The 24,043-nt window shown below is 41.2% G+C and overlaps 6 protein-coding genes across 25 annotated transcripts in view; all 6 read left to right on the top strand.

Annotated features, from left to right (window-relative positions):
* The first annotated feature begins 85 nt into the window (after positions 1-85).
* LOC125799044 (protocadherin gamma-A11-like) lies at positions 86-23,673 on the top strand. Of its 2 annotated transcripts, XM_049474786.1 has the most exons (3): positions 86-1,996; positions 16,140-16,283; positions 23,039-23,673. In XM_049474786.1, exons 1-3 carry the CDS (start codon positions 101-103, stop codon positions 23,633-23,635), a joined length of 2,637 nt encoding a protein of 878 aa, XP_049330743.1. In that variant the 5' UTR covers positions 86-100; the 3' UTR covers positions 23,636-23,673. The 2 variants fall into 2 exon arrangements, with proteins under 2 accessions (XP_049330743.1, XP_049330744.1); XM_049474787.1 differs by lacking the exons at positions 86-1,996; positions 23,039-23,673 and having other exon boundaries at positions 14,242-16,868.
* The window catches only part of LOC125799047 (protocadherin gamma-A2-like), a 47,813-nt gene continuing 26,693 nt past the window's right edge, over positions 2,924-24,043 (top strand). Inside the window, exon 1 of the mRNA XM_049474793.1 lies at positions 2,924-5,437. Within this exon, the coding sequence (XP_049330750.1) occupies positions 3,563-5,437 (1,875 nt within the window). The 5' untranslated portion in view covers positions 2,924-3,562. The remainder of the gene's footprint in view (positions 5,438-24,043) is intronic.
* LOC111193087 (protocadherin gamma-A2-like) lies at positions 7,243-13,726 on the top strand. The gene is made up of 2 exons (XM_049474792.1): positions 7,243-7,327; positions 11,148-13,726. The coding sequence occupies exon 2, from the start codon at positions 11,182-11,184 to the stop codon at positions 13,648-13,650; it is 2,469 nt and encodes an 822-aa protein (XP_049330749.1). The 5' UTR covers positions 7,243-7,327; positions 11,148-11,181; the 3' UTR covers positions 13,651-13,726.
* LOC125797748 (protocadherin gamma-A2-like) lies at positions 7,323-9,782 on the top strand. Its single transcript, XM_049474102.1, has one exon. The coding sequence runs from the start codon at positions 7,362-7,364 to the stop codon at positions 9,780-9,782; it is 2,421 nt and encodes an 806-aa protein (XP_049330059.1). The 5' UTR covers positions 7,323-7,361.
* Positions 16,883-20,646, top strand: LOC103033934 (protocadherin beta-16-like). Its single transcript, XM_022672085.2, has one exon. It carries the CDS (start codon positions 18,179-18,181, stop codon positions 20,612-20,614), a length of 2,436 nt encoding a protein of 811 aa, XP_022527806.2. The 5' UTR covers positions 16,883-18,178; the 3' UTR covers positions 20,615-20,646.
* The window catches only part of LOC111188173 (protocadherin gamma-C5-like), a 96,492-nt gene continuing 93,322 nt past the window's right edge, over positions 20,874-24,043 (top strand). For 6 of the 19 annotated variants that reach the window (XM_049474762.1, XM_049474754.1, XM_049474753.1 and 3 more), the window contains exon 1: positions 20,874-22,894. In XM_049474762.1, the coding sequence (XP_049330719.1) occupies positions 21,164-22,894 (1,731 nt within the window). In that variant the 5' untranslated portion in view covers positions 20,874-21,163. The remainder of the gene's footprint in view (positions 22,895-24,043) is intronic. The other 13 variants (XM_049474761.1, XM_049474757.1, XM_049474752.1 and 10 more) reach the window with 7 other exon arrangements.

Here is a 24,043-nt window from a genome sequence, read left to right as displayed (position 1 = left end):
CGTGTTACCCCCCATTTGGACTCTGTGTGCCGCTGTTGGTCAACGAAATAATGCCTGTCCCACTTTTTATCTCAGAGTGGCCCCACCTTGCTAATGCGCAATGTGTGAGAAGAAAGAAAGAGCCATTTCTCGCAACAGTCTCGTCCATTCTTTAGCTGTCTTAAACCTAAGGACTATTTTTTTCAAGCTGGTATTTGCTTTACTGCGTTGTTCGCTCCGGAATATCTTCATTGAATTCTGCATGGAAGGTTATGCAGTTAACCATTGGTTTGGCTGGAAGATGAGGTGGCAAGTAATATTATGGCTTATGTCTGTTGCCTATCGCACAATCGACTGTCAGATCCGTTACTCCGTTCCAGAGGAGATGAAGAAAGGCTCGTTGATCGGCAATGTAGCGCACGATCTTGGTCTGGACTTGAAACGGCTCAGGGCCGGGCGCGCACGGATTGTGACCGAACAGAGTACACAGTACGCAGAACTAAAAGCAGACAAAGGGATTCTGGTGGTGAACGAGAGAATAGACCGAGAGCAGCTTTGTGGCGAGACCACACCATGTAGCTTCAGTTTCGAGATAATTCTCGAAGGTCCGATGGAACTGCATCAGGTTACGGTAGAAATTATTGATATAAATGATCATTCGCCTGTATTTCGTAAGAATCAAATGAACTTTGAAATAAGCGAGTCCGCTACGCTTGGTTCACGCTTTGTTTTAGCAACCGCAGAGGATCCGGACGTTGGACTAAACGCCCTTCAAAATTATATACTAGCTAAAAACAATAATTTTGTTATAAAGCAATATTCGAACCCAGATGGCAGTAAATATGCAGAAATGGTGCTGCAAAAACCTTTGGATCGAGAAGAAAATCCTCAGCTTTCACTAAAGCTGATCGCGGTTGACGGAGGAAATCCACAAAGGTCTGGCACTATTAATATAGATGTGACGGTGTTAGACGCGAATGACAATGCCCCAGTATTCAGTCAGACCGTATACAAAGCCACTGTTGTGGAAAACGCAGCAACTGACACATATATTACTACAGTGAACGCAACTGATGCAGATAGCGGTTCTAACGGCGAAGTGTCGTATGCATTTTCCAACCTTAAAGAACATTTATCAGAAATATTTCGTATCGATGGACATTCTGGCGTTATATCAGTTGCAGGTAATGTTGATTTTGAAAAAGATAAGCGCTACGAAATCAGAGTGGAAGTAAAGGACCAAGGCGGACTGACAGACACCAGCAAGGTTATAATTGAGGTATCTGACGTCAACGATAACACACCTGTCATAAATATAATGTCTTTTTCGAGTCCTGTGTCTGAAGATTCACCTATAGGTACGACGATAGCCATAATCAATGTTAAGGACGCTGACTCTGGGGAAAATGGACAGATTACGTGCACCATAGATAATGGACTTCCTTTTAAAATTAAATCTACTCTTACGAATTATTACACATTAGTGACAGACACATTGCTTGACAGAGAGGCTAAGACGGATTATAACATTTCTGTAACAGCTTCAGATCGTGGATCGCCAACTCTTTCCACCTCGAAAACGTTGCATCTTCGTGTGTCTGACATTAACGACAACCCCCCGATATTTGAACAGAATGAGTATCATACTACGGTACCGGAAAATAACGCACCAGGTACGTCGATATTTACTGTCAATGCACGAGACTCGGACTGGAATCAAAATGCCAAAGTCTCTTATTTCCTTGAAGAAATGCAAATCGGTGAGGAGACCGTGACATATTATGTGTCAATCAACGCTGACAACGGAGAAATACGTGCAATTCGACCATTTGATTATGAACAAATTAAACAGATCAGATTTACAGTAAAGGCTCAAGATGGTGGCTCCCCTCCGCTCAGTAGCAAAGCAACAATAACTATCTCAATTCAGGACCAGAACGACAACAATCCTCAGCTTCTGTACCCAGTGCAGACTGGTGGCTCTGTGGTGGCTGAAATTGTGCCTCGTTCAGCAGAGGTGGGCTATCTCGTGACCAAAGTGGTGGCTGTTGATGTGGACTCTGGACAGAATGCCTGGCTCTCATATAAACTACATAAAGCTACTGACAGGGCGCTGTTTGAAGTGGGCTTACAGAATGGAGAAATAAGAACTGTGCGCCAAGTGACCGATAAAGATGCTGTGAAGCAGAAGCTCACTGTTGTAGTGGAGGACAACGGACAGCCCTCTCGTTCAGCTACAGTCAATATTAACGTGGCGGTGGCGGACAGTTTCCCTGAAGTGCTCTCGGAGTTTACTGACTTTACGCACGACAAGGATTACAACGACAATCTGACTTTTTATCTAGTCTTGGCCTTGGCTGTAGTTTCCTTTCTCTTCATCGTGTCCATCATAGCCATACTGTCAGTCAAATGCTACAGATGGAGACGTGAGAGGATGTTTTACAAATCTAGTGCCAATCTGCCAGTTATTCCATATTATCCACCCCTTTACGCAGATGTAGGGGGTACAGGAACTTTACAGCACGTGTATAATTATGAAGTCTGCAGGACGATTGACTCAAGAAAGAGTGATCTGAAACATGCCAGACCTTCCAGTGAGAGTATCATTAGTTTGGACACAAGTGGAACTCAGACACTCACATATGCGCAGAGGGAGAAAGTAACTGGTGGCATTTCTCATGATCAGGTGAGGTTGCTGTTATTTTACCTTTAATTAATATAATTATATCCGTCACTTAACTAATATCTTCACTTACTTGCTTCCTTGTTTGTAACTTTTGCATCATTTTGAATGTATCAATTGAATTACTATTTATTTGACTAAAGTAGTGACTAGTAGTGTGTGTGTGCGTGTATGTGTGTGTTTGTGTGTGTGTGTGTGTGTGTGTGTGTGTGTGTGTGTGTTTTCGAACTTGGCTCAGTGTATTATATTTATGGACTATACATGCATATTAGCAATGTGTTCGTTACGACTTTTGTGTGCAAAGGCACGTTCCAATTGTCTCTGGCCATGGTGCTGAAACATATTAGAGCTCAGAATTTATCTTTATGTCTTCGCTCACATACGTTTCTTTTACTGATTGACACTTTGTAGCCTGTTTCACTCCATATTTGCTGTGAAACGTGTTTACAATTAATTGCTCTATTTTTCCTTTTTTTACTTCTTCACTTAACGACGTTTGTGGTTTATGTAGTAGATATAGTATGTAGTAGATGTTTGTATTGGAGTTAATTTTTGATGCAGATTTTTCGGTGCATATTTCTTGTAATACACCACACCTAACTCTAAGTGCCGCTGTTGTTTAATTGTTTGGTGGAAGGCTGTACATTTCTGGCAGCAACTCCTCCTCTGACGGGATATTATGGGACAGAGCACTGAAGGATTATGAAGAGGAAACACGCCACGAATCGTATTGCCATTGATTGTTAGATGCTTTATTTAAAAATATATATATATATATATTTTTTTTTTTCCAATATCCACCTTTTTTAAGGATATTTCTCTATCGAAATATAGAATAGGATTTTCTTTCTTGACTGACTGCCAATATAACTGGACCTGTTTTAATATCGCTGCTGGAAAATGTCGAAGAGAACAATGGCGCGGCAAGTACTGCTGTTTGTGTATCTTCTCTCTCTCAGTTTAGTGCGCGGACAGGTCAGTTACTCTATTCCCGAAGAAATGCCGAAAGGATCTTTAGTCGGTAACATAGCGCAAGATCTAGGTTTAGATTTAAAGAGACTAAAATCAGGTAAAGCTCGTATTTATACAGGAGACAGCGCTGAATACATCGAGCTGAATAAAGAGAGGGGTGTCCTCCTCATCAAAGAGAGAATAGACCGAGAAGCTCTGTGCGGACAGACAACGCCTTGCGCTCTACATTTTCAGATCATATTAGAGAATCCAATGGAATTTTTTAGAGTGACATTAGAAATTACAGATGTAAATGATAACTCTCCCGTTTTTGCTGTGAATGAGATGAAATTTGAAATTAGTGAGTCGGCCTTGTCTGGTGCAAAACTGGCCTTGGTGGCTGCTGGAGATAATGACGTTGACGTAAATGGTCTTCAAAGCTACACTTTGAAACCGACTGATAATTTTGGCTTAAAAACTCATCATTTACCTGACGGCAGTAAGAGAGTAGAATTGGTTTTAGAAAAGCCACTAGACCGAGAGAAGCAAGACCGTATTATTTTGCTGTTAACAGCATTTGACGGGGGCGAGCCACGGCTGTCTGGGACAATGCAAATTCTTATTCACATTTTAGACGCAAATGATAATGCTCCTGTTTGTGCTCAAGCGGAATATAAAACCACTTTAGAGGAGAACGCTCCAAGGGGAACAGTATTAACTACAATTAGCGCAACTGATGCAGATGAAGGTTCGAATAGCATAGTTGTCTATTCACTATCTGCCACCTCCAATGACGTATCTGATCTCTTCGAAATTGGTCAGCATGATGGCATGGTAAAGTTAATAGGAAATGTTGATTATGAAAAACATAAACAATATCAGATTGTAGTTGAAGCCAGAGACCAGGGTGGTCACACAGATTCATGCAAAGTCATTATTGATGTCAGTGATAAAAATGACAATGCACCAGTGATCAGTATAATGTCCAAGTCCAGTCAGATTTCTGAAAATGCCAAAGCAGGAACTGTTGTGGCAATGATGAGCATTCAAGACGCCGATAAACACGAAAATGGGATTGTAAAATGTAAACTAAATGAAAATATTCCATTTCTCATACAATCTTCGTCAGATGGTTTTTACAGTCTTGTAACTGAAAGCGATCTAGATCGAGAGAGAGAGTCTGGGTATAATATCAGTGTGATGTGCTCTGACGAGGGGACTCCGTCTCTCTCCAGCAGCGTCACTCTCTCCTTACAGATATCAGATGTGAATGATAACGCTCCTGTTTTTGAGAGGAGCTCATATGAAGCCTCTATTTCAGAAAATAACACTCCAGGTGTCTCCATATTCACAGTCAAAGCCAGAGACGCAGACTGGAACCAGAATGCGCGTGTTTCTTACATTCTGCAGGACTCGTCCGTCAACGGAGTTTTGGTCTCCTCATATGTATCTGTCAGTGCTGATAGTGGCGTTATCCACGCAGTGCGTTCTTTTGACTACGAACAGATTAAGGATTTCCAGTTCCGCGTAATAGCTCAAGATGGAGGCTCCCTTCCTCTCAGTAGCAATGTGAGTGTGAAGATAGTGATTCAGGACCAGAACGACAACGCACCCCAGGTTCTGTATCCAGTGCAGACTGGTGGCTCTTTGGTGGCTGAAATTGTGCCTCGTTCAGCAGAGGTGGGCTATCTCGTGACCAAAGTGGTGGCTGTTGATGTGGACTCTGGACAGAATGCCTGGCTCTCATATAAACTGCAGAAAGCTACAGACAGGGCGCTGTTTGAAGTGGGCTTACAGAATGGAGAAATAAGAACTGTGCGCCAGGTGACCGATAAAGATGCTGTGATGCAGAAGCTCACTGTTGTAGTGGAGGACAACGGACAGTCCTCTCGTTCAGCTACAGTCAATATTAACGTGGCGGTGGCGGACAGTTTCCCTGAAGTGCTCTCGGAGTTCACTGACTTTACGCACGACAAGGATTACAACGACAACCTGACTTTTTATCTAGTCTTGGCCTTGGCTGTAGTTTCCTTTCTGTTCATCGTGTCCATCATAGCCATACTGTCAGTCAAATGCTACAGATGGAGACGTGAGAGGATGTTTTACAAATCCGGTGCCAATCTGCCAGTTATTCCATATTATCCACCTCTTTACGCAGACGTAGGAGGCACCGGAACTTTACAGCATGTGTATAATTATGAAGTCTGCAGGACGACTGACTCCAGAAAGAGTGATCTGAAATATGCCAGACCTTCCAGTGAGAGCATCATTAGTTTGGACACCAGTGGAACTCAGACACTCACATATGCACAGAGGGAGAAAGTGACTGGTGACATGTCTCATAATCAGGTGAGGTCGCTGTTATGTTAAACCCTTAATTATTATCATTTTATCTTTCACTTTGTTTTCCTTTTTCGCTTCTTTTTTTGTAGATTTTGCGTTAAATAATTATTTCCTCTTAATGTTAATTTATCAATTGCATTAACATTAATTTTACTATACAAATGACTAGTGTAATTAAAGTCTTTAATTGTGTGTGTGTGTAATGCTATCGACCTTGGCATAGTTCATTAGATTCTTGAACTATACATTTATGTTTTATTTTTACGGCTTTTGTGATTAAACAGGGACTTCACAACTGTCTCTGGCCATGGTGCTGAAACATATTAGATCTCAGAAAGTCTCTAAATTGCTCACAGACGGGTTTTTTTGGCCCTTCGTAGTCTGTTTTACTTCATACACTGCCTGGCCAAAAATAAATTAGCCACCAGAAAAGATCACACATTCTAATATTTCGTTGGGCCGCATTTAGCTTTGATCGCGGCACACATTCGTTGTGGCAATATTTCAATAATCTTCTGTAATGTCACACGATTTATTTTAAATCAGTCTTCCATTAATTTTTCACCAAGCTCTTGCATTGATGATGGTAGAGTCTAACCGCAGCGTAAAGCCTTCTTCAGCACATCCAACAGATTCTCAATGGGGTTAAGATCTAAAATCTGTGGTGGCCAATCCATGTGTAAAATTACGATCTCATGCTGCCTGAACCACTCGTCCACAATTCGAGCCTGATGGATCCTGGCATTGTCATCTTGGAAAATATCCGTGCCATCAGGAATGACCACTGATGGAATAACCTGGTCATTCAGTATATTCAGGTATTCAGCTGAGTTCATTCTTTAAGCACATACTGTTACTGAACCTAGACCTGATCGACTACAGCAACCCAGGCCATTTGCTTAGTTAAATCCAGGTGGTGACTAGTATTAAATATTTTTGGCCAGGCATTCTGGTTTACATGTGTTGCGATTAAATGCTCTTTGTATGTGTTTTTTTGCTTATTTATTTAACCATGTTTGTAGTTCATGTAATATATTAGTTTAGCCTTTGCTTTGGTATTACATTTATTAAGCAGATTTCTGTGCATACTTATTGTAATACATCACTTTTTACTCTGAGTGCCGCTGTTGTTCAGTAGTTTGGTAGAAGGCTGTACATTTGTGGCAGTGCCTCCCCCGCTGATGGGTTATTATGGAACAGAGCACTGAAGGCTCATGAAGAGGAAACACGCAACGAATCGTATAGCCATTGATTTTTGGAGTATTTGTTTTAAGTATATATATATATATATAATTTCACTTTTACACCTTTTTGTGTATATTCCTCTATCGAAATATAAAGTAGCATGCTCTTTCTTGACTGCCTGCCTAGGTCACAGGATCTGTTTTAATATCGCTGGTGGAAAATGTCGGAGAGAACAATGGCGCGGCAAGTACTGCTGTTTGTGTATCTCGTCTGTCTCAGTTCAGTGCGCGGACAGGTCAGTTTCTCCATTCCAGAGGAAATGCCCAAAGGATCTTTAGTCGGTAACATAGCGCAGGATTTAGGATTAGATTTAAAGAGACTAAAATCAGGTAAAGCTCGTATTTATACAGGGGACAGCACTGAATACATCGAGCTAAATAAAGAGAGGGGAGTCCTCCTCATCAAAGAGAGAATAGACCGAGAAGCTCTGTGCGGACAGACAACGCCTTGCGCTCTACATTTTCAGGTTATTTTAGAGAATCCCATGGAATTTTTCAGAGTGACATTAGAAATCACCGATGTAAATGACAATGCTCCTGCTTTTGCAGAAAATGAGATGAAATTTGAAATAAGCGAGTCGACATTTTCTGGTGCAAAATTCGCTGTGGAGGCTGCTGTAGATAATGATGTTAAAGAAAATGGTCTTCAAAGCTACACGTTGAAACCGACTGATAATTTCGGATTAAAAATACATAGTTTACCAGATGGCACTAAGAGCGTGGAACTGATTTTAGAAAAGCCGCTTGACCGAGAGAAGCAAGAACACATTACTTTGCTGTTAACAGCATTTGACGGGGGCGAGCCACGGTTATCTGGCACAATGCAAATTCTTATTAACGTCCTAGACGCAAATGATAATGCTCCTGTTTGTGGTCAAGCAGTATATAAAACCAATTTAGAAGAGAACGCTCCAAGGGGAACCATTTTGACTACAGTTAGCGCATCTGACGCAGATAAAGGGACTAATAGTGCAATCGTTTACTCACTGTCTGCCACATCGAAAGGAGTATCTGATCTTTTTGAAATTGGTCAGCATGACGGCGTAGTAAAATTAATAGGAAATGTTGATTATGAAAAATTCAAACAGTATCAGATTGTAGTTGAAGCCAGAGACCAGGGTGGTCACACGGATTCATGCAAAGTCATTATTGATGTCAATGATAAAAATGACAATGCACCAGTGATCAGTATAATGTCCAAGTCCAGTCAGATTTCTGAAAATGCCAAAGCAGGAACTGTTGTGGCAATGATGAGCATTCAAGACGCTGATAAACACGAAAATGGGATTGTAAAATGTAAACTAAATGAAAATATTCCATTTCTCATACAATCTTCGTCAGATGGTTTTTACAGTCTTGTAACTGAAAGCGATCTAGATCGAGAGAGAGAGTCTGGGTATAATATCAGTGTGATGTGCTCTGACGAGGGGACTCCGTCTCTCTCCAGCAGCGTCACTCTCTCCTTACAGATATCAGATGTGAATGATAACGCTCCTGTTTTTGAGAGGAGCTCATATGAAGCCTCTATTTCAGAAAATAACACTCCAGGTGTCTCCATATTCACAGTCAAAGCCAGAGACGCTGACTGGAACCAGAATGCGCGTGTTTCTTACATTCTGCAAGACTCATCCGTCAACGGAGTTTTGGTCTCCTCATATGTATCTGTCAGTGCTGATAGTGGCGTTATCCACGCAGTGCGTTCTTTTGACTACGAACAGATTAAGGATTTCCAGTTCCGCGTAATAGCTCAGGATGGAGGCTCCCCTCCTCTCAGTAGCAATGTGAGTGTGAAGATAGTGATTCAGGACCAGAACGACAACGCACCCCAGGTTCTGTATCCAGTGCAGACTGGTGGCTCTTTGGTGGCTGAAATTGTGCCTCGTTCAGCAGAGGTGGGCTATCTCGTGACCAAAGTGGTGGCTGTTGATGTGGACTCTGGACAGAATGCCTGGCTCTCATATAAACTGCAGAAAGCTACAGACAGGGCGCTGTTTGAAGTGGGCTTACAGAATGGAGAAATAAGAACTGTGCGCCAGGTGACCGATAAAGATGCTGTGATGCAGAAGCTCACTGTTGTAGTGGAGGACAACGGACAGCCCTCTCGTTCAGCTACAGTCAATATTAACGTGGCGGTGGCGGACAGTTTCCCTGAAGTGCTCTCGGAGTTCACTGACTTTACGCACGACAAGGATTACAACGACAACCTGACTTTTTATCTAGTCTTGGCCTTGGCTGTAGTTTCCTTTCTGTTCATCGTGTCCATCATAGCCATACTGTCAGTCAAATGCTACAGATGGAGACGTGAGAGGATGTTTTACAAATCCGGTGCCAATCTGCCTGTTATTCCATATTATCCACCACTTTACGCAGATGTAGGAGGCACCGGAACTTTACAGCATGTGTATAATTATGAAGTCTGCAGGACGACTGACTCCAGAAAGAGTGATCTGAAATATGCCAGACCTTCCAGTGAGAGCATCATTAGTTTGGACACCAGTGGAACTCAGACACTCACATATGCGCAGAGGGAGAAAGTGACTGGTGACATTTCTCATAATCAGGTGAGGTCGCTGTTATGTTAACCCCTTAATTATTATCATTTTATCTTCCACTTTGTTGTCCTTTTTTGCTTCCTTTTTTTGTAAATTTTGCGTTAAATAATTATTTCCTCTTAATGTTAATTTATCAATTGCATTAACATTATTTTTACTATACAAATGACTTGTGTAATTAAAGTATTTAATTGTGTGTGTGTATTTGTGTGCGATGCTATCGACCTTGGCATAGTTTATTAGATTCTTGAACTATACATTTATATTTGTTTTTTACGGCTTTTGTGATTAAACAGGGACTTCACAACTGTCTCTGGCCATGGTGCTGAAACATATTAGATCTCAGAAAGTCTCTAAATTGCTCACAGACGTTTTTTTTTTGGCACTTCGTAGTCTGTTTTCCTTAATACACTGCCTGGCCAAAAATACATTAGGCTAGCCACCAGAAAAGATCACACACTCTAATATTTCGTTGGGCCGCCTTTAGCTTTGATCGCGGCACACATTCGTTGTGGCAATATTTCAATGATCTTCTGTAATGTCACACGATTTATTTTCAATCAGTCTTCCATTAATTTTTCACCAAGCTCTTGCATTGGTGATGGTAGAGTATAACCTCAGCGCAAAGCCTTCTTCAGCACATCCAACAGATTCTCAATGGGGTTAAGATCTGGAATCTGTGGTGGCCAATCCATGTGTAAAATTATGATCTCATGCTGCCTGAACCACTCATCCACAATTCGAACCTGATGGATCCTGGCATTGTCATCTTGGAAAATATCCGTGCCATCAGGAATGACCAATGATGGAATAACCTGGTCATTCAGTATATTCAGGTATTCAGCTGAATTCATTCTTTAAGCACATACTGTTGCTGACGCTAGACCTGACCAACGGCAGCAACCCCAGATCATTTGCTTAGTTCCATCCAGATGGCGATTATTATTTTTTTTTTTTTTTTGTCCAGGCATTTTGGTTTACATGTGTTGCAATTAATTGCTCTCTGTTATTATTTCCTTTGTTTGCTTGTTTATTCAACAATGTTTGTGGTTCATGTAGATTGATTTAGCGTTTGCTTCTAAATTAAATGTATGAAGCAGATTTCTGTGCATATACAGTACATTGTAATACGTCACACTTAACTCTGAGTGCCGCTGTTGTTCAGTAGTCTGGTGGAAGGCTGTACATTTCTGGCAGTGCCTCCCCCCGCTGACGGGATATTATGGAACAGAGCACTGAAGGCTCATAAAGAGGAACCACGCCACGAATCGTACAGGCGTTGATTTTTTGAGGATTTATTTTAAGTATATATAATTTCTCTTTGAAACCTTTTTTTGTGTATATTCCTCTATCGAAATATAGAGTATGATGCTTTTTTCTTGACTGCCTGCCTAGGTCACTGGATCTGTTTTAATATCGCTGGTGGAAAATGTCGGAGAGAACAATGGCGCGGCAAGTACTGCTGTTTGTGTATCTCGTCTGTCTCAGTTCAGTGCGCGGGCAGGTCAGTTATTCTATTCCAGAGGAAATGCAGAAAGGATCTTTAGTCGGAAACATAGCGCAGGATTTAGGATTAGATTTAAAGAGACTGAAATCAGGTAAAGCTCGTATTTATACAGGGGACAGCACTGAATACATCGAGCTAAATAAAGATAGGGGAGTCCTCCTCATCAAAGAGAGAATAGACAGAGAAGCTCTGTGCGGACAGACAACGCCTTGCGCTCTACATTTTCAGATCATTTTAGAGAATCCGATGGAATTGTTCAGAGTGACATTAGAAATCACCGATGTAAATGATAACGCCCCTGCATTTGCTGTAAATGAGATGAAATTCGAAATAAGTGAATCGGCATTGTCGGGAGCAAAATTCGCTCTGGAGGCTGCTGTAGATAATGACGTTGACGTAAATGGTCTTCAAAGCTACACTTTGAAACCGACTGATAATTTCGGTTTAAGAATGCACAGTTTACCAGATGGCAGTAAGACCGTGGAACTAATTTTAGAAAAAACGCTAGACCGAGAGAAGCAAGAACACATTACTTTGCTGTTAACAGCACTTGACGGGGGAGAGCCACGGTTATCTGGCACACTGCAAATTCTTATTAACGTTCTAGACGCAAATGATAACGCTCCTGTTTGTGGTCAAGCAGTATATAAAACCAGCTTAGAAGAGAACGCTCCAAGGGGAACATTATTAACTACAATTAGCGCAACTGACGCAGATGAAGGGTCAAATAGTGTCGTCGTTTATTCACTGTCTGCCACATCAAAAGGAGTATCGGATCTTTTTGAAATTGGTCAGCATGACGGCGTAATAAGGTTAATAGGAAATGTGGATTATGAAAAATTCAAACAGTATCAGATTGTAGTTGAAGCCAGAGACCAGGGTGGTCACACGGATTCATGCAAAGTCATTATTGATGTCAGTGATAAAAATGACAATGCACCAGTGATCAGTACAATATCTAAATCAAATCAAATTTCTGAAAATGCCAAAGCAGGAACTGTTGTGGCAATGATGAACGTCCAAGACGCTGATAAACATGAAAACGGGGTAGTAAAATGTCAATTGAATGAAAATATTCCATTTGTCATTCATTCTTCATTAGATGGTTTCCACAGTCTTGTAACTGAAAGCGATCTAGATCGAGAGAGAGAGTCTGGGTATAATATTAGTGTGATGTGCACTGACGAGGGGACTCCGTCTCTCTCCAGCAGCGTCACTCTCTCCTTACAGATATCAGATGTGAATGATAACGCTCCTGTTTTTGAGAGGAGCTCATATGAGGCCTCCATTCCAGAAAATAATACACCCGGTCTCTCAATATTTACAGTCAAAGCCAGTGACGCTGACTGGAACCAGAATGCACGTGTTTCTTACATACTGCAGGACTCTTCCGTAAACGGAGTTTCCGTCTTCTCTTATGTATCTGTCAGTCCTGATAGTGGCGTTATCCACGCAGTGCGTTCTTTTGATTACGAACAAATTAAGGATTTCCAGTTTCGCGTAATAGCTCAAGATGCAGGCTCCCCTCCTCTCAGTAGCAATGTAAGTGTAAAGATAGCGATTCAGGACCAGAACGACAACGCGCCTCAGGTTCTGTATCCAGTGCAGACTGGGGGCTCTGTGGTGGCTGAAATTGTGCCTCGTTCAGCAGAGGTGGGCTATCTCGTGACCAAAGTGGTGGCTGTTGATGTGGACTCTGGACAGAATGCCTGGCTTTCATATAAACTGCAGAAATCCACAGACAGGGCGCTGTTTGAAGTGGGCTTACAGAATGGAGAAATAAGAACTGCGCGTCAGGTGTCCGATAAAGATGCTGTGAAGCAGAAACTCACTGTCGTAGTGGAGGACAACGGACAGCCCTCTCGTTCAGCTACAGTCAATATTAACGTGGCGGTGGCGGACAGTTTCCCTGAAGTGCTCTCGGAGTTCACTGACTTTACGCACGACAAGGATTACAACGACAACCTGACTTTTTATCTAGTCTTGGCCTTGGCTGTAGTTTCCTTTCTGTTCATCGTGTCCATCATAGCCATACTGTCAGTCAAATGCTACAGATGGAGACGTGAGAGGATGTTATACAAATCCGGTGCCAATCTGCCAGTTATTCCATATTATCCACCTCTTTACGCAGACGTAGGGGGCACAGGAACTTTACAGCATGTGTATAATTATGAGGTCTGCAGGACGACTGACTCCAGAAAGAGTGATCTGAAATATGCCAGACCTTCCAGTGAGAGTATCATTAGTTTGGACTCCAGTGGAACTCAGACACTCACATATGCGCAGAGGGAGAAGGTGACTGGTGACATTTCTCATAATCAGGTGAGGTTGCTGCCAATTAATACATTTATATTTTCTGACAGGAAATCAGTATGTGATGTATTTATATGACTGCACTGTCGTATTTAATAATTTCCCCTCACTGTAAATTAATTAATTTCACCACATTTGTAACTATTTGGCTTAAATGGGTTAAGAATAATTACATTGTGTATTGTTTTTTTAACATGGCTAAGTCAATCATAATTTTTTTAACTAGAACTATATATATTTTAACTGTGATAATTATGAACATTGTGATTATAGGACTTTCTTTCTGTATTTGGCCATAGTGCCGAAACGCAACAGAGCTCAGAATGTCCATAATTGACTTTGATTGCTCACAGCCATTTTTTGTGATAGGCTGCTTGTAGCCTCTTTGATTCCTTTTTGCCTGTGAAACATTCTGATTTGTATTTATGACTGATTGCTCATTTTTTCCTCTTCTTAATTAAATAGCGTCTGTGGTGCATGAAAATGATTTATTTAACAATTGCCTTTGCAGTAAATGTCATTGCATTTTTGGTGTAATACATCACATTTAACTCTAAGTGCCGCTGTTGTTCAGTGATTTGGAGGAAGGTTGAGCGGTTCTAGCAGTGCCTCCCCCGCTGACGCGATAATATGGGACAGATCACTTAAGGCTAATGAAGAGGAAAGACACAACGAATCGTATAGCCATCATTTTTTTTAGGATTTTTCTTAAATATGTATTCATTTCTCTTTTAAACTTTTCTCGTGGATATTTATCTTTCGAAATATAGAGTAGGATTTTCTTTTTTGACTGACTGTCTATGTCAATGGACATGTTTTGATATCACTGCTGGAAAATGTGGAAGAGAACAATGGCGCGGCAAGTACTCCTGTTTGTGTATCTCCTCTCTCTCACGTCAGTGCGCGGACAGGTCAGTTACTCTATTCCTGAAGAAATGCCGAAAGGTTCTTTAGTCGGTAACATAGCGCAGGATTTAGGTTTAGATTTCAAGAGATTAAAATCGGGTAAAGCTCGTATTTATACTGGAGACAGCGCTGAATATATCTCGCTGGATAAAGAGAGGGGAGTCATCCTCATCAAAGAGAGAATAGACCGAGAAGCTCTTTGCGGACAGACAACGCCTTGCGCTTTACATTTTCAGGTCATTTTAGAGAATCCGATGGAGTTCTATAGTGTCACGATTGAAGTAACTGATATTAACGACAATACACCAAGCTTTGAGAAGGAGGAAATTCGTTTAAAAATCAGCGAATCTACTATTACGGGAGTAAAATTTACGTTAGAACCTGCAGTGGATCTGGATGTTGGTATTAACGGCATAAAAAGCTACACATTGCTTCCAACTAATCATTTCATCCTCAGATATAAACATCAACCAGGGGGAGGACATAACGTTGAGATGGTGTTACAAAAACCTTTAGATCGTGAGAAAGAAGAGTATATGTCATTGATGCTTACTGCAGTCGACGGAGGGGATCCTCAGTTGGTTGGAAATATTAAAATACACATAACTGTATTGGATGCAAATGATAACGCGCCTGTTTTTCATCAATCTGTGTATAAAGCTAACATTAGAGAAAATGTTGCGAAAGGATTCGTTGTCACTACAGTAAGTGCTGTTGATTCTGATGAGGGCTCTAATAGTATAATAGACTATTCTATTCAAAACATACAAGACAATGTCCGTCAGGTATTTGAAATGAATGGAGATAGCGGCCAAGTTGCAGTAATTGGTGATATCGACTACGAAAAGACTAGAAATTATGAGATTCGTGTTAAAGCCAGCGATCGCGGAGGTCTCACAGACTCTTGTAAAATAATAATTGATGTAATAGATGAAAACGATAACATTCCCTCTATAAGCATCATGTCAAAAACAAGTGTAATAGCCGAGGATTCTGAACCAGAGACTGTGGTTACGATGATTAACGTTCAAGATCCAGACTCGGGAGAAAATGGAAAAGTTAAGTGCTTTCTAAGTGAGAATATACCCTTTAGATTAAAATCAACTACTAACAATTTCTTTAGTCTAGTTACAGACAGTGATCTAGACCGAGAAAAAGATTCTGGGTATAATATCAGTGTTATGTGCTCTGATGAGGGGTCTCCATCTCTCTCCAGCAGCGTCACTCTCTCCTTACAGATATCAGATGTTAATGATAACGCTCCTGTTTTTGAGAGGAGCTCATATGAGGCATCCCTTCCAGAAAATAACACACCAGGTCTCTCCATATTCACAGTCAAAGCCAGAGACGCTGACTGGAACCAGAATGCGCGTGTTTCGTACATACTGCAGGACTCGTCCGTTAACGGAATTTCCGTCTCCTCTTATGTATCTGTCAGTGCTGATACTGGCGTTATCCACGCAGTGCGTTCTTTTGACTACGAACAAATCAAGGATTTCCAGTTCCGCGTAATAGCTCAGGATGCAGGCTCCCCTCCTCTTAGCAGCAATGTGAGTGTAAAGATATTGATTCAGGACCAGAACGACAACTCGCCTCAGGTTCTGTATCCAGTGCAGACTGGTGGCTCTGTGGTGGCTGAAATGGTGCCTCGTTCAGCAGAGGTGGGATATCTCGTGACCAAAGTGGTGGCTGTTGATGTGGACTCTGGACAGAATGCCTGGCTCTCATATAAACTGCAGAAAGCTACAGACAGGGCGCTGTTTGAAGTGGGCTTACAGAATGGAGAAATAAGAACTGTGCGCCAGGTGACAGATAAAGATGCTGTGAAGCAGAAGCTCACTGTTGTAGTGGAGGACAACGGACAGCCCTCTCGTTCAGCTACAGTCAATATTAACGTGGCGGTGGCGGACAGTTTCCCTGAAGTGCTCTCGGAGTACACTGACTTTACGCACGAAAAGGATTACAACGACAACCTGACTTTTTATCTGGTCTTGGCCTTGGCTGTAGTTTCCTTTCTGTTCATCGTGTCCATCATAGCTATACTGTCAGTCAAATGCTACAGATGGAGACGTGAGAGGATGTTTTACAAATCCGGTGCCAATCTGCCAGTTATTCCATATTATCCACCACTTTACGCAGATGTAGGAGGCACCGGAACTTTGCAGCATGTGTATAATTATGAAGTGTGTCGGACGACTGACTCAAGAAAGAGTGATCTGAAATATGCCAGACCTTCCAGTGAGAGCATCATTAGTTTGGACACAAGTGGAACTCAGACACTCACATATGCGCAGAGAGAGAAAGTGAACGGTGATATTTCTCATGATCAGGTGAGAGTTTTTCTTTAATAAGTTAAATTATTCATTTACATTTACATTTAAAACAGTCCAACTGTGCATGTACAAGATCTTCTCTTTTCAAAAACCATTTGTGTAAAATGAAAAGTCACTGAAAATATTTTCTTTCTACTTACATGCTGGTAAATGTGTAGTATTGTGCAATATCTCTCTCTCTCAAATGTGAAAGGTTGTTTAAGATACTTTTGATGTTTATCTTTGTCCTTCTCTTCGTTGGTTGTGCACTTTTTAAATAACTTTTGATCTCTGTCTATGCATGTGTGTGTGTGTGTATGCATGTGTATGTATGGGTATGTATATACATGAGTATATATATGTTTATATGTATATTTATGTATATATGTATATGTTTGTGTATGAGGTATATATGTATGTGGGTAATTGTACATATGTGCATGTTTACATATATGTACTTATATATTTTTTCTGCTTTAAATTGTTGCCTATGAGCTCTGCACAAGAATTCCAACGTGACTGGACAAATGGCAAATAAATAAAACTAATATTGTTTGAAGGAACAAAATATATCTTGGAAATAATTGATTTGAGTTGGGGCCTAATGATAATCTGTTTCTAATGTCCCAATATTAGACTGTGTTTGTCTATATTGTAAGTAATATATATATAGTAATATTGCACAATGTTTCAAACGTGTCTCCGGCAATCATATTTTCGCACCATTGTATATTTTATATAACATAATCTGTGTATGTGTGTTAATGGTTGGGTCGTACAGATGTTTAACTAGTGTTATTCCTTTACAATGTTACGATTAATGGGGCTGTGGGGACTTCCCCGTTGTCTCTGTCCAGGGTTCTGAAAGGTATTAGTGCTTGGAATGTCTTAAAATATCTTTGTTAAATCACATACCTTATTTGAAACTGGCTTTTGCCGACTCACTCTCACTTTCCTGTATGTGAAGCATTCTTGTTCACATTTCATCTTCGAAACTGAACTCTTTTTTTACTGATGACTGCTGTAAATAAGTTTTTCTATTGCTGTGGAACAAATGTTAAGAGGGATACTTTATATTGAGTGCAATACATACTTCTAAACTCTAAGTGCCGCTGTTGTCCAGTGTTTGTGGTTAAGATGTAAATTGGTAGCAGCCCCTCCCAGCTATCTGAACATTTTATGTACGCAACACTCAGGGTTGAGATGAAACACGCCTGGACGAGTACAAATATCGATTTTTAAAGGACATGCTTTAAACATTTTTGTTTGTATCACAATTTTCTGTGAATCTTTTTTTTATCGAATATAGCACGCTTCCTCTCTTGACTGTCTGCCTATTCCACTGGATCTTTTTTAAAGTGTCGCAGAGGAAGAAATCGAAAAGAACAATGGCGCGGCAAGTACTGCTGTTTGTGTATCTCCTCTCTCTCAGTTCAGTGCGCGGACAGGTCAGTTACTCCATTCCTGAAGAAATGCCGAAAGGATCTTTAGTCGGTAACATAGCGCAAGATTTAGGTTTAGATTTAAAGAGACTGAAATCAGGTAAAGCTCGTATTTATACAGGAGACAGCGCTGAATACATCGAGCTGAATAAAGAGAGGGGACTCCTCCTTATTAAAGAGAGAATAGACAGAGAAGCTCTGTGTGGACAGACAATGCCGTGCGCTCTACATTTTCAGATTATTTTAGAGAATCCGATGGAATTGTTCAGAGTTACTATTGAAATAACCGACATTAATGATAATTCACCAGTCTTCGAGAAATCAGAAATTAAATTTCGTATAAGTGAGTCAGCAGTGATTGGTAGTAAATTTGCGCTGGAAAGGGCTATGGACCCAGATGTCGGTGTGAACGACCTTCAGAGCTATGCTCTTAGTCCTAAAGAAAATTTCAATCTGAAAATTAAAAATCAACCTGATGGGACTAAACTGATTGAAATGGTTTTACAAACAGCGCTTGACAGAGAAAAACGGGACGAGATTTATTTAATTCTGACTGCCGTAGATGGTGGTGACCCCAAATTATCCGGTACTGCTCAAATCTATGTAACAGTGTTGGATGTAAATGACAACGCGCCTATTTTTTCACAGCCTCTCTATAAATCCACAGTGAACGAAAATGCTCTTAAAGGAACAATCCTCGGTCAAGTGAGCGCCTCAGATGCTGATCGCGATGGTAACGGTGATATCATTTATAGCATAACCAATACAATGGACAATGTACGTGATATATTTGACGTAAATGCAAACAATGGAGAGATAATGGTAAGAGGACAAATTGATTTTGAAAAGGCTCGTCACTATGAAATACATATTCAAGCTACTGATGAGGGTGGGCTCACAGACTCGTGTAAAATGCTAGTTGACGTTTTAGATGTGAATGATAATATTCCATCAGTCAATGTGCTTTCGATGTCCAAAACAATAATTGAAAATTCTAAACCAGGTACAGTTGTGGCTATGTTGAATATTCAGGATCCTGATTCAGAACAAAATGGACAAATTACTTGTTCAATTAACGATAATCTTCCTCTAGCATTGAAATCAGCATCTGATCATTTTTATAGCCTTGTCACAGACACCGACTTAGACCGAGAAAGAGAGTCTGGGTATAATATCAGTATCATGTGCTCTGATGAGGGGTCTCCGTCTCTCTCCAGCAGCGTCACTCTCACCTTACAGATATCAGACGTTAATGATAACGCTCCTGTTTTTGAGAGGAGCTCATATGTGGCCTCTATTTCAGAAAATAACACACCAGGTCTCTCCATAATCAGAGTCAAAGCCAGAGACGCAGACTGGAACCAGAATGCGCGTGTTTCTTACATTCTGCAGGACTCGTCCGTAAACGGTGTTTCTGTCTCCTCTTATGTTTCTGTCAGTGCTGATAGTGGCATTATCCACGCAGTGCGTTCTTTTGACTACGAGCAAATCAAGGATTTTCAATTTCGCGTAATAGCTCAAGATGGAGGCTCCCCTCCTCTCAGCAGCAATGTGAGTGTGAAGATAGTAATTCAGGACCAGAACGACAACGCGCCTCAGGTTCTGTATCCAGTGCAGACTGGGAGCTCTTTGGTGGCTGAAATTGTGCCTCGTTCAGCAGAGGTGGGATATCTCGTGACCAAAGTGGTGGCTGTTGATGTGGACTCTGGACAGAATGCCTGGCTCTCATATAAACTGCAGAAAGCTACAGACAGGGCGCTGTTTGAAGTGGGCTTACAGAATGGAGAAATAAGAACTGTGCGCCAGGTGACCGATAAAGATGCTGTGAAGCAGAAGCTCACTGTTGTAGTGGAGGACAACGGACATCCCTCTCGTTCAGCTACAGTCAATATTAACGTGGCGGTGGCGGACAGTTTCCCTGAAGTGCTCTCGGAGTTCACTGACTTTACGCACGACAACGACAACCTGACTTTTTACCTGGTCTTGGCCATGGCTGTAGTGTCCTTTCTCTTCATCGTGTCCATCATAGCCATACTGTCAGTCAAATGCTACAGATGGAGACGTGAGAGGATTTTTCACAAATCCGGTGCCAATCTGCCAGTTATTCCATATTATCCACCCTTTTACGCAGACGTAGGGGGTACAGGAACTTTACAGCACGTGTATAATTATGAGGTCTGCAGGACGACTGACTCAAGAAATAGTGATATGAAACATGCCAGACCTTCCAGTGACAGCATCATTAGTTTGGACACCAGTGGAACTCACACTCTCACGCATGTGCAGAGGGAAAAAATGGTCCACGGTTATCCCGACACACAGGTGAGGTTTAAATTAAGTGACAAGAAAGCATGTCCTATCACTTTATGTTACAGGTTATAATTCTACGCCACATTTTACCTTCGTTTTATTGTATTTTTTTTTAGTTTGTGGAATGTTTCATACATTTTTTTTTCATTTATTTTATTTGGATCATCTGCCCAAGGTGCTGAGGTGCTTTAATTCGCATACTCTAATTCTTCATTATGTTTTGTACACCATTGCATACGTGAGCGTTTTTCGTGAGCATTTATTTTTAGATTTGTTCAATGTGTTTTACAACTGTCATTCTCGAATCACTTTGTTGAAAGAGTATTCATTTTGTAGTTTGTAGTTCGACTACATTTGTGTAGTTCAGTATATCGGACTCAGAGTGCCGCTGTTGGACAAGTTGTTCCAGAAATGATGCACAGAACCGCCCACTCTATTTTCACATATTAGAAGGAGAAACAGACGACCAGAGTGCAAGCAGTATAAGGACATGATCATAATTTGTGAATTTATAGCCCTTTATTTTGTAGCGGCACTTTTATGCTGATTGTTTCGTTTTGGGAAGAATACCGTTGTTCATGCTGGAATATACATCATTTTTAATCCAGATTGCGGAGGAAAATGTCGGAGAGAACAATGGCGCGGCAAGTACTGCTGTTTGTGTGTCTCCTCTCTCTCAATTCGGTGCTCGGACAGGTTAGTTACTCCATTCCTGAGGAAATGCAGAAAGGATCTTTTGTCGGTAACATAGCGCAGGATTTAGGTTTAGATTTAAAGAGACTGAAATCAGGTAAAGCTCGTATTTATACAGGAGACAGCACTGAATACATCGAGCTGAATAAAGAGAGGGGAGTCCTGCTTATCAAAGAGAGAATAGACCGAGAAGCTCTGTGCGGACAGACAACGCCTTGCGCTCTACATTTTCAGATTACATTAGAGAATCCGATGGAGTTTTACAGTGTCACAGTCGAGATTGTTGATATAAACGACAACTCTCCTTCATTTAAAAGAACTGAAATGCAATTTAAAATAAGTGAGTCAGCTGTAGCTGGAGCGAAATTTGTTTTAGAAAGAGCTGTGGACTCGGATGTTGGTGTTAATGGTCTTCAGAGTTATTCCCTGAATCCAACGGACAATTTCTCACTTAAAATTCAGAATCAGGCAGACGGAAATAAAATTGTAGAAATGATTCTACAAAAAGCTCTTGATCGTGAGAAGCAAGAACAGTTGTCTCTTATACTGACTGCTTTAGACGGTGGCGATCCGCGGTTGTCTGGCACAGCACAAATATATATTACTGTTTTAGATGCCAACGACAATGCACCCGTTTTTACACAAGAAGTGTATAAAGCCACAACAATCGAAAATGCCATTAAAGGGACAATTGTCGCAACAGTGAGTGCATCCGATGCTGATAAAGGTTCTAATGGTGAAATAATATACTCCATTACAAGTACACATGATACAATGCCCGAAATGTTCGAAATTAATATGTCAACCGGTGAGGTTAAAGTGGCTGGAAATATAGATTTTGAAAAGGCTCGACATTATCAAATTCACGTCCAGGCAACTGATGACGGCGGTTTAACAGATTCGTGCAAAATTGCTCTAGATGTGATTGACATAAATGATAACACGCCTCTCATAAATATAATGAGTAAACTTAATATTATATCTGAAGATGCCAAAGAAGAAACGGTTGTAACAATGATAAATGTTCAAGACCCGGACTCCGGTGAAAACGGTCAGGTCCACTGCTCATTAAACTCGAATGTACCATTCACGCTAAAATCAGCCACTAATAATTTCTTTAGTCTAGTCACAGACAGTGATCTAGATCGAGAAAAAGAGTCTGGGTATAATATCAGTATCATGTGCTCTGATGAGGGGTCTCCGTCTCTCTCCAGCAGCGTCACTCTCTCCTTACAGATATCAGACGTTAATGATAACGCTCCTGTTTTTGAGAGGAGCTCATATGAGGCCTCTCTTTCAGAAAATAACACACCAGGTCTCTCCATATTCACAGTCAAAGCCAGAGACACAGACTGGAACCAGAATGCGCGTGTTTCTTACATACTACAGGACTCGTCCGTTAACGGAGTTTCCGTCTCCTCTTACGTATCTGTCAGTGCTGATAGTGGCGTTATCCACGCAGTGCGTTCTTTTGATTACGAGCAGATCAAGGATTTCAATTTCCGAGTAATAGCTCAAGATGGAGGCTCCCCTCCTCTCAGCAGCAATGTAAGTGTGAAGATAGTGATTCAGGACCAGAACGACAACGCGCCTCAGGTTCTGTATCCAGTGCAGACTGGTGGCTCTGTGGTGGCTGAAATGGTGCCTCGTTCAGCAGAGGTGGGCTATCTCGTAACCAAAGTAGTGGCTGTTGATGTGGACTCTGGACAGAATGCCTGGCTCTCATATAAACTGCAGAAAGCTACAGACAGGGGGCTGTTTGAAGTGGGCTTACAGAATGGAGAAATAAGGACTGTGCGCCAGGTGACCGATAAAGATGCTGTGAAGCAGAAGCTCACTGTTGTAGTGGAGGACAACGGACAGCCCTCTCGTTCAGCTACAGTCAATATTAACGTGGCGGTGGCGGACAGTTTCCCTGAAGTGCTCTCGGAGTTCACTGACTTTACGCACGACAAGGATTACAACGACAACCTGACTTTTTATCTAGTCTTGGCCTTGGCTGTAGTTTCTTTTCTCTTCATCGTGTCCATTATAGCCATACTGTCAGTCAAATGCTACAGATGGAGACGTGAGAGGATGTTCTACAAATCCGGTGCCAATCTGCCAGTTATTCCATATTATCCACCTCTTTACGCAGACATAGGGGGGACAGGAACTTTACAGCATGTGTATAATTATGACGTCTGCAGGACGGCTGACTCCAGAAAGAGTGATCTAAAACACATGAGACCAACTCAGAGCATCATTAGTCTTGATACAAATGGAACACAGACTCTCACACATGCGCAGAGGGAGAAGCTGATTATTGACGATTTCGAAGATCAGGTGAGACAAATTATTATTATTATTATTATTATTATTATTATTATTATTATTATTATTATTATTATTATTACCTAGTTTTTTAGTTGATTAGTAAAGCTCTGGCCTTACTGAATGACCAGCCTTCACCACTGCCTTCATGTATCTGTCCTTGGTGCTGAATGTTCTTAAGTGGAAACTCAGATAAAGAGCATTTTTTCTTCATAGATCGCATTATGTAACCTTTGCAGTTTTGTACATGGTAATAATAGTGTTTTGAAAAATATCCTATTTCTCCATGCTATTTACCTAGCCCCACTATGTAGGATTTCCTTGATTTTTGATCTTTTTAAAGAAGTAAAATTACAGCTTGAAACTCACTGCAGCGCTCAATTGAGGTGTAATAGGAAAAAAATACCGGTGCTCTCGTGCCTGTGCCGGGCTCCTCTGAGCTTAAACCAGACTCTGTAAGTTTTCCGAGGTGGCCGCGACAAACGCTCGCGAGCT

Source organism: Astyanax mexicanus, chromosome 2, assembly GCF_023375975.1.
Source record: "Astyanax mexicanus isolate ESR-SI-001 chromosome 2, AstMex3_surface, whole genome shotgun sequence".
Taxonomy (NCBI): Eukaryota; Metazoa; Chordata; class Actinopteri; order Characiformes; family Acestrorhamphidae; genus Astyanax; species Astyanax mexicanus.
Note: the sequence above shows the minus strand (reverse complement) of the source record. Positions and strands in the feature narration are given on the sequence as shown.

Coding starts and splice junctions, on each gene's coding strand:
- LOC111193087 (XM_049474792.1), top strand. CDS start 11,182: ATGTCGGAGAGAACAATGGCGCGGCAAGTACTGCTGTTTGTGTATCTC.
- LOC125799044 (XM_049474786.1), top strand. CDS start 101: ATGTGTGAGAAGAAAGAAAGAGCCATTTCTCGCAACAGTCTCGTCCAT. Junction 1,997..16,139: donor TTGTGCCTCGTTCAGCAGAG/GTGGGCTATCTC, acceptor CGTTCAGCAGAG/GTGGGATATCTCGTGACCAA. Junction 16,284..23,038: donor AAATAAGAACTGTGCGCCAG/GTGACAGATAAA, acceptor ACTGTGCGCCAG/GTGACCGATAAAGATGCTGT.
- LOC103033934 (XM_022672085.2), top strand. CDS start 18,179: ATGGCGCGGCAAGTACTGCTGTTTGTGTATCTCCTCTCTCTCAGTTCA.
- LOC125797748 (XM_049474102.1), top strand. CDS start 7,362: ATGTCGGAGAGAACAATGGCGCGGCAAGTACTGCTGTTTGTGTATCTC.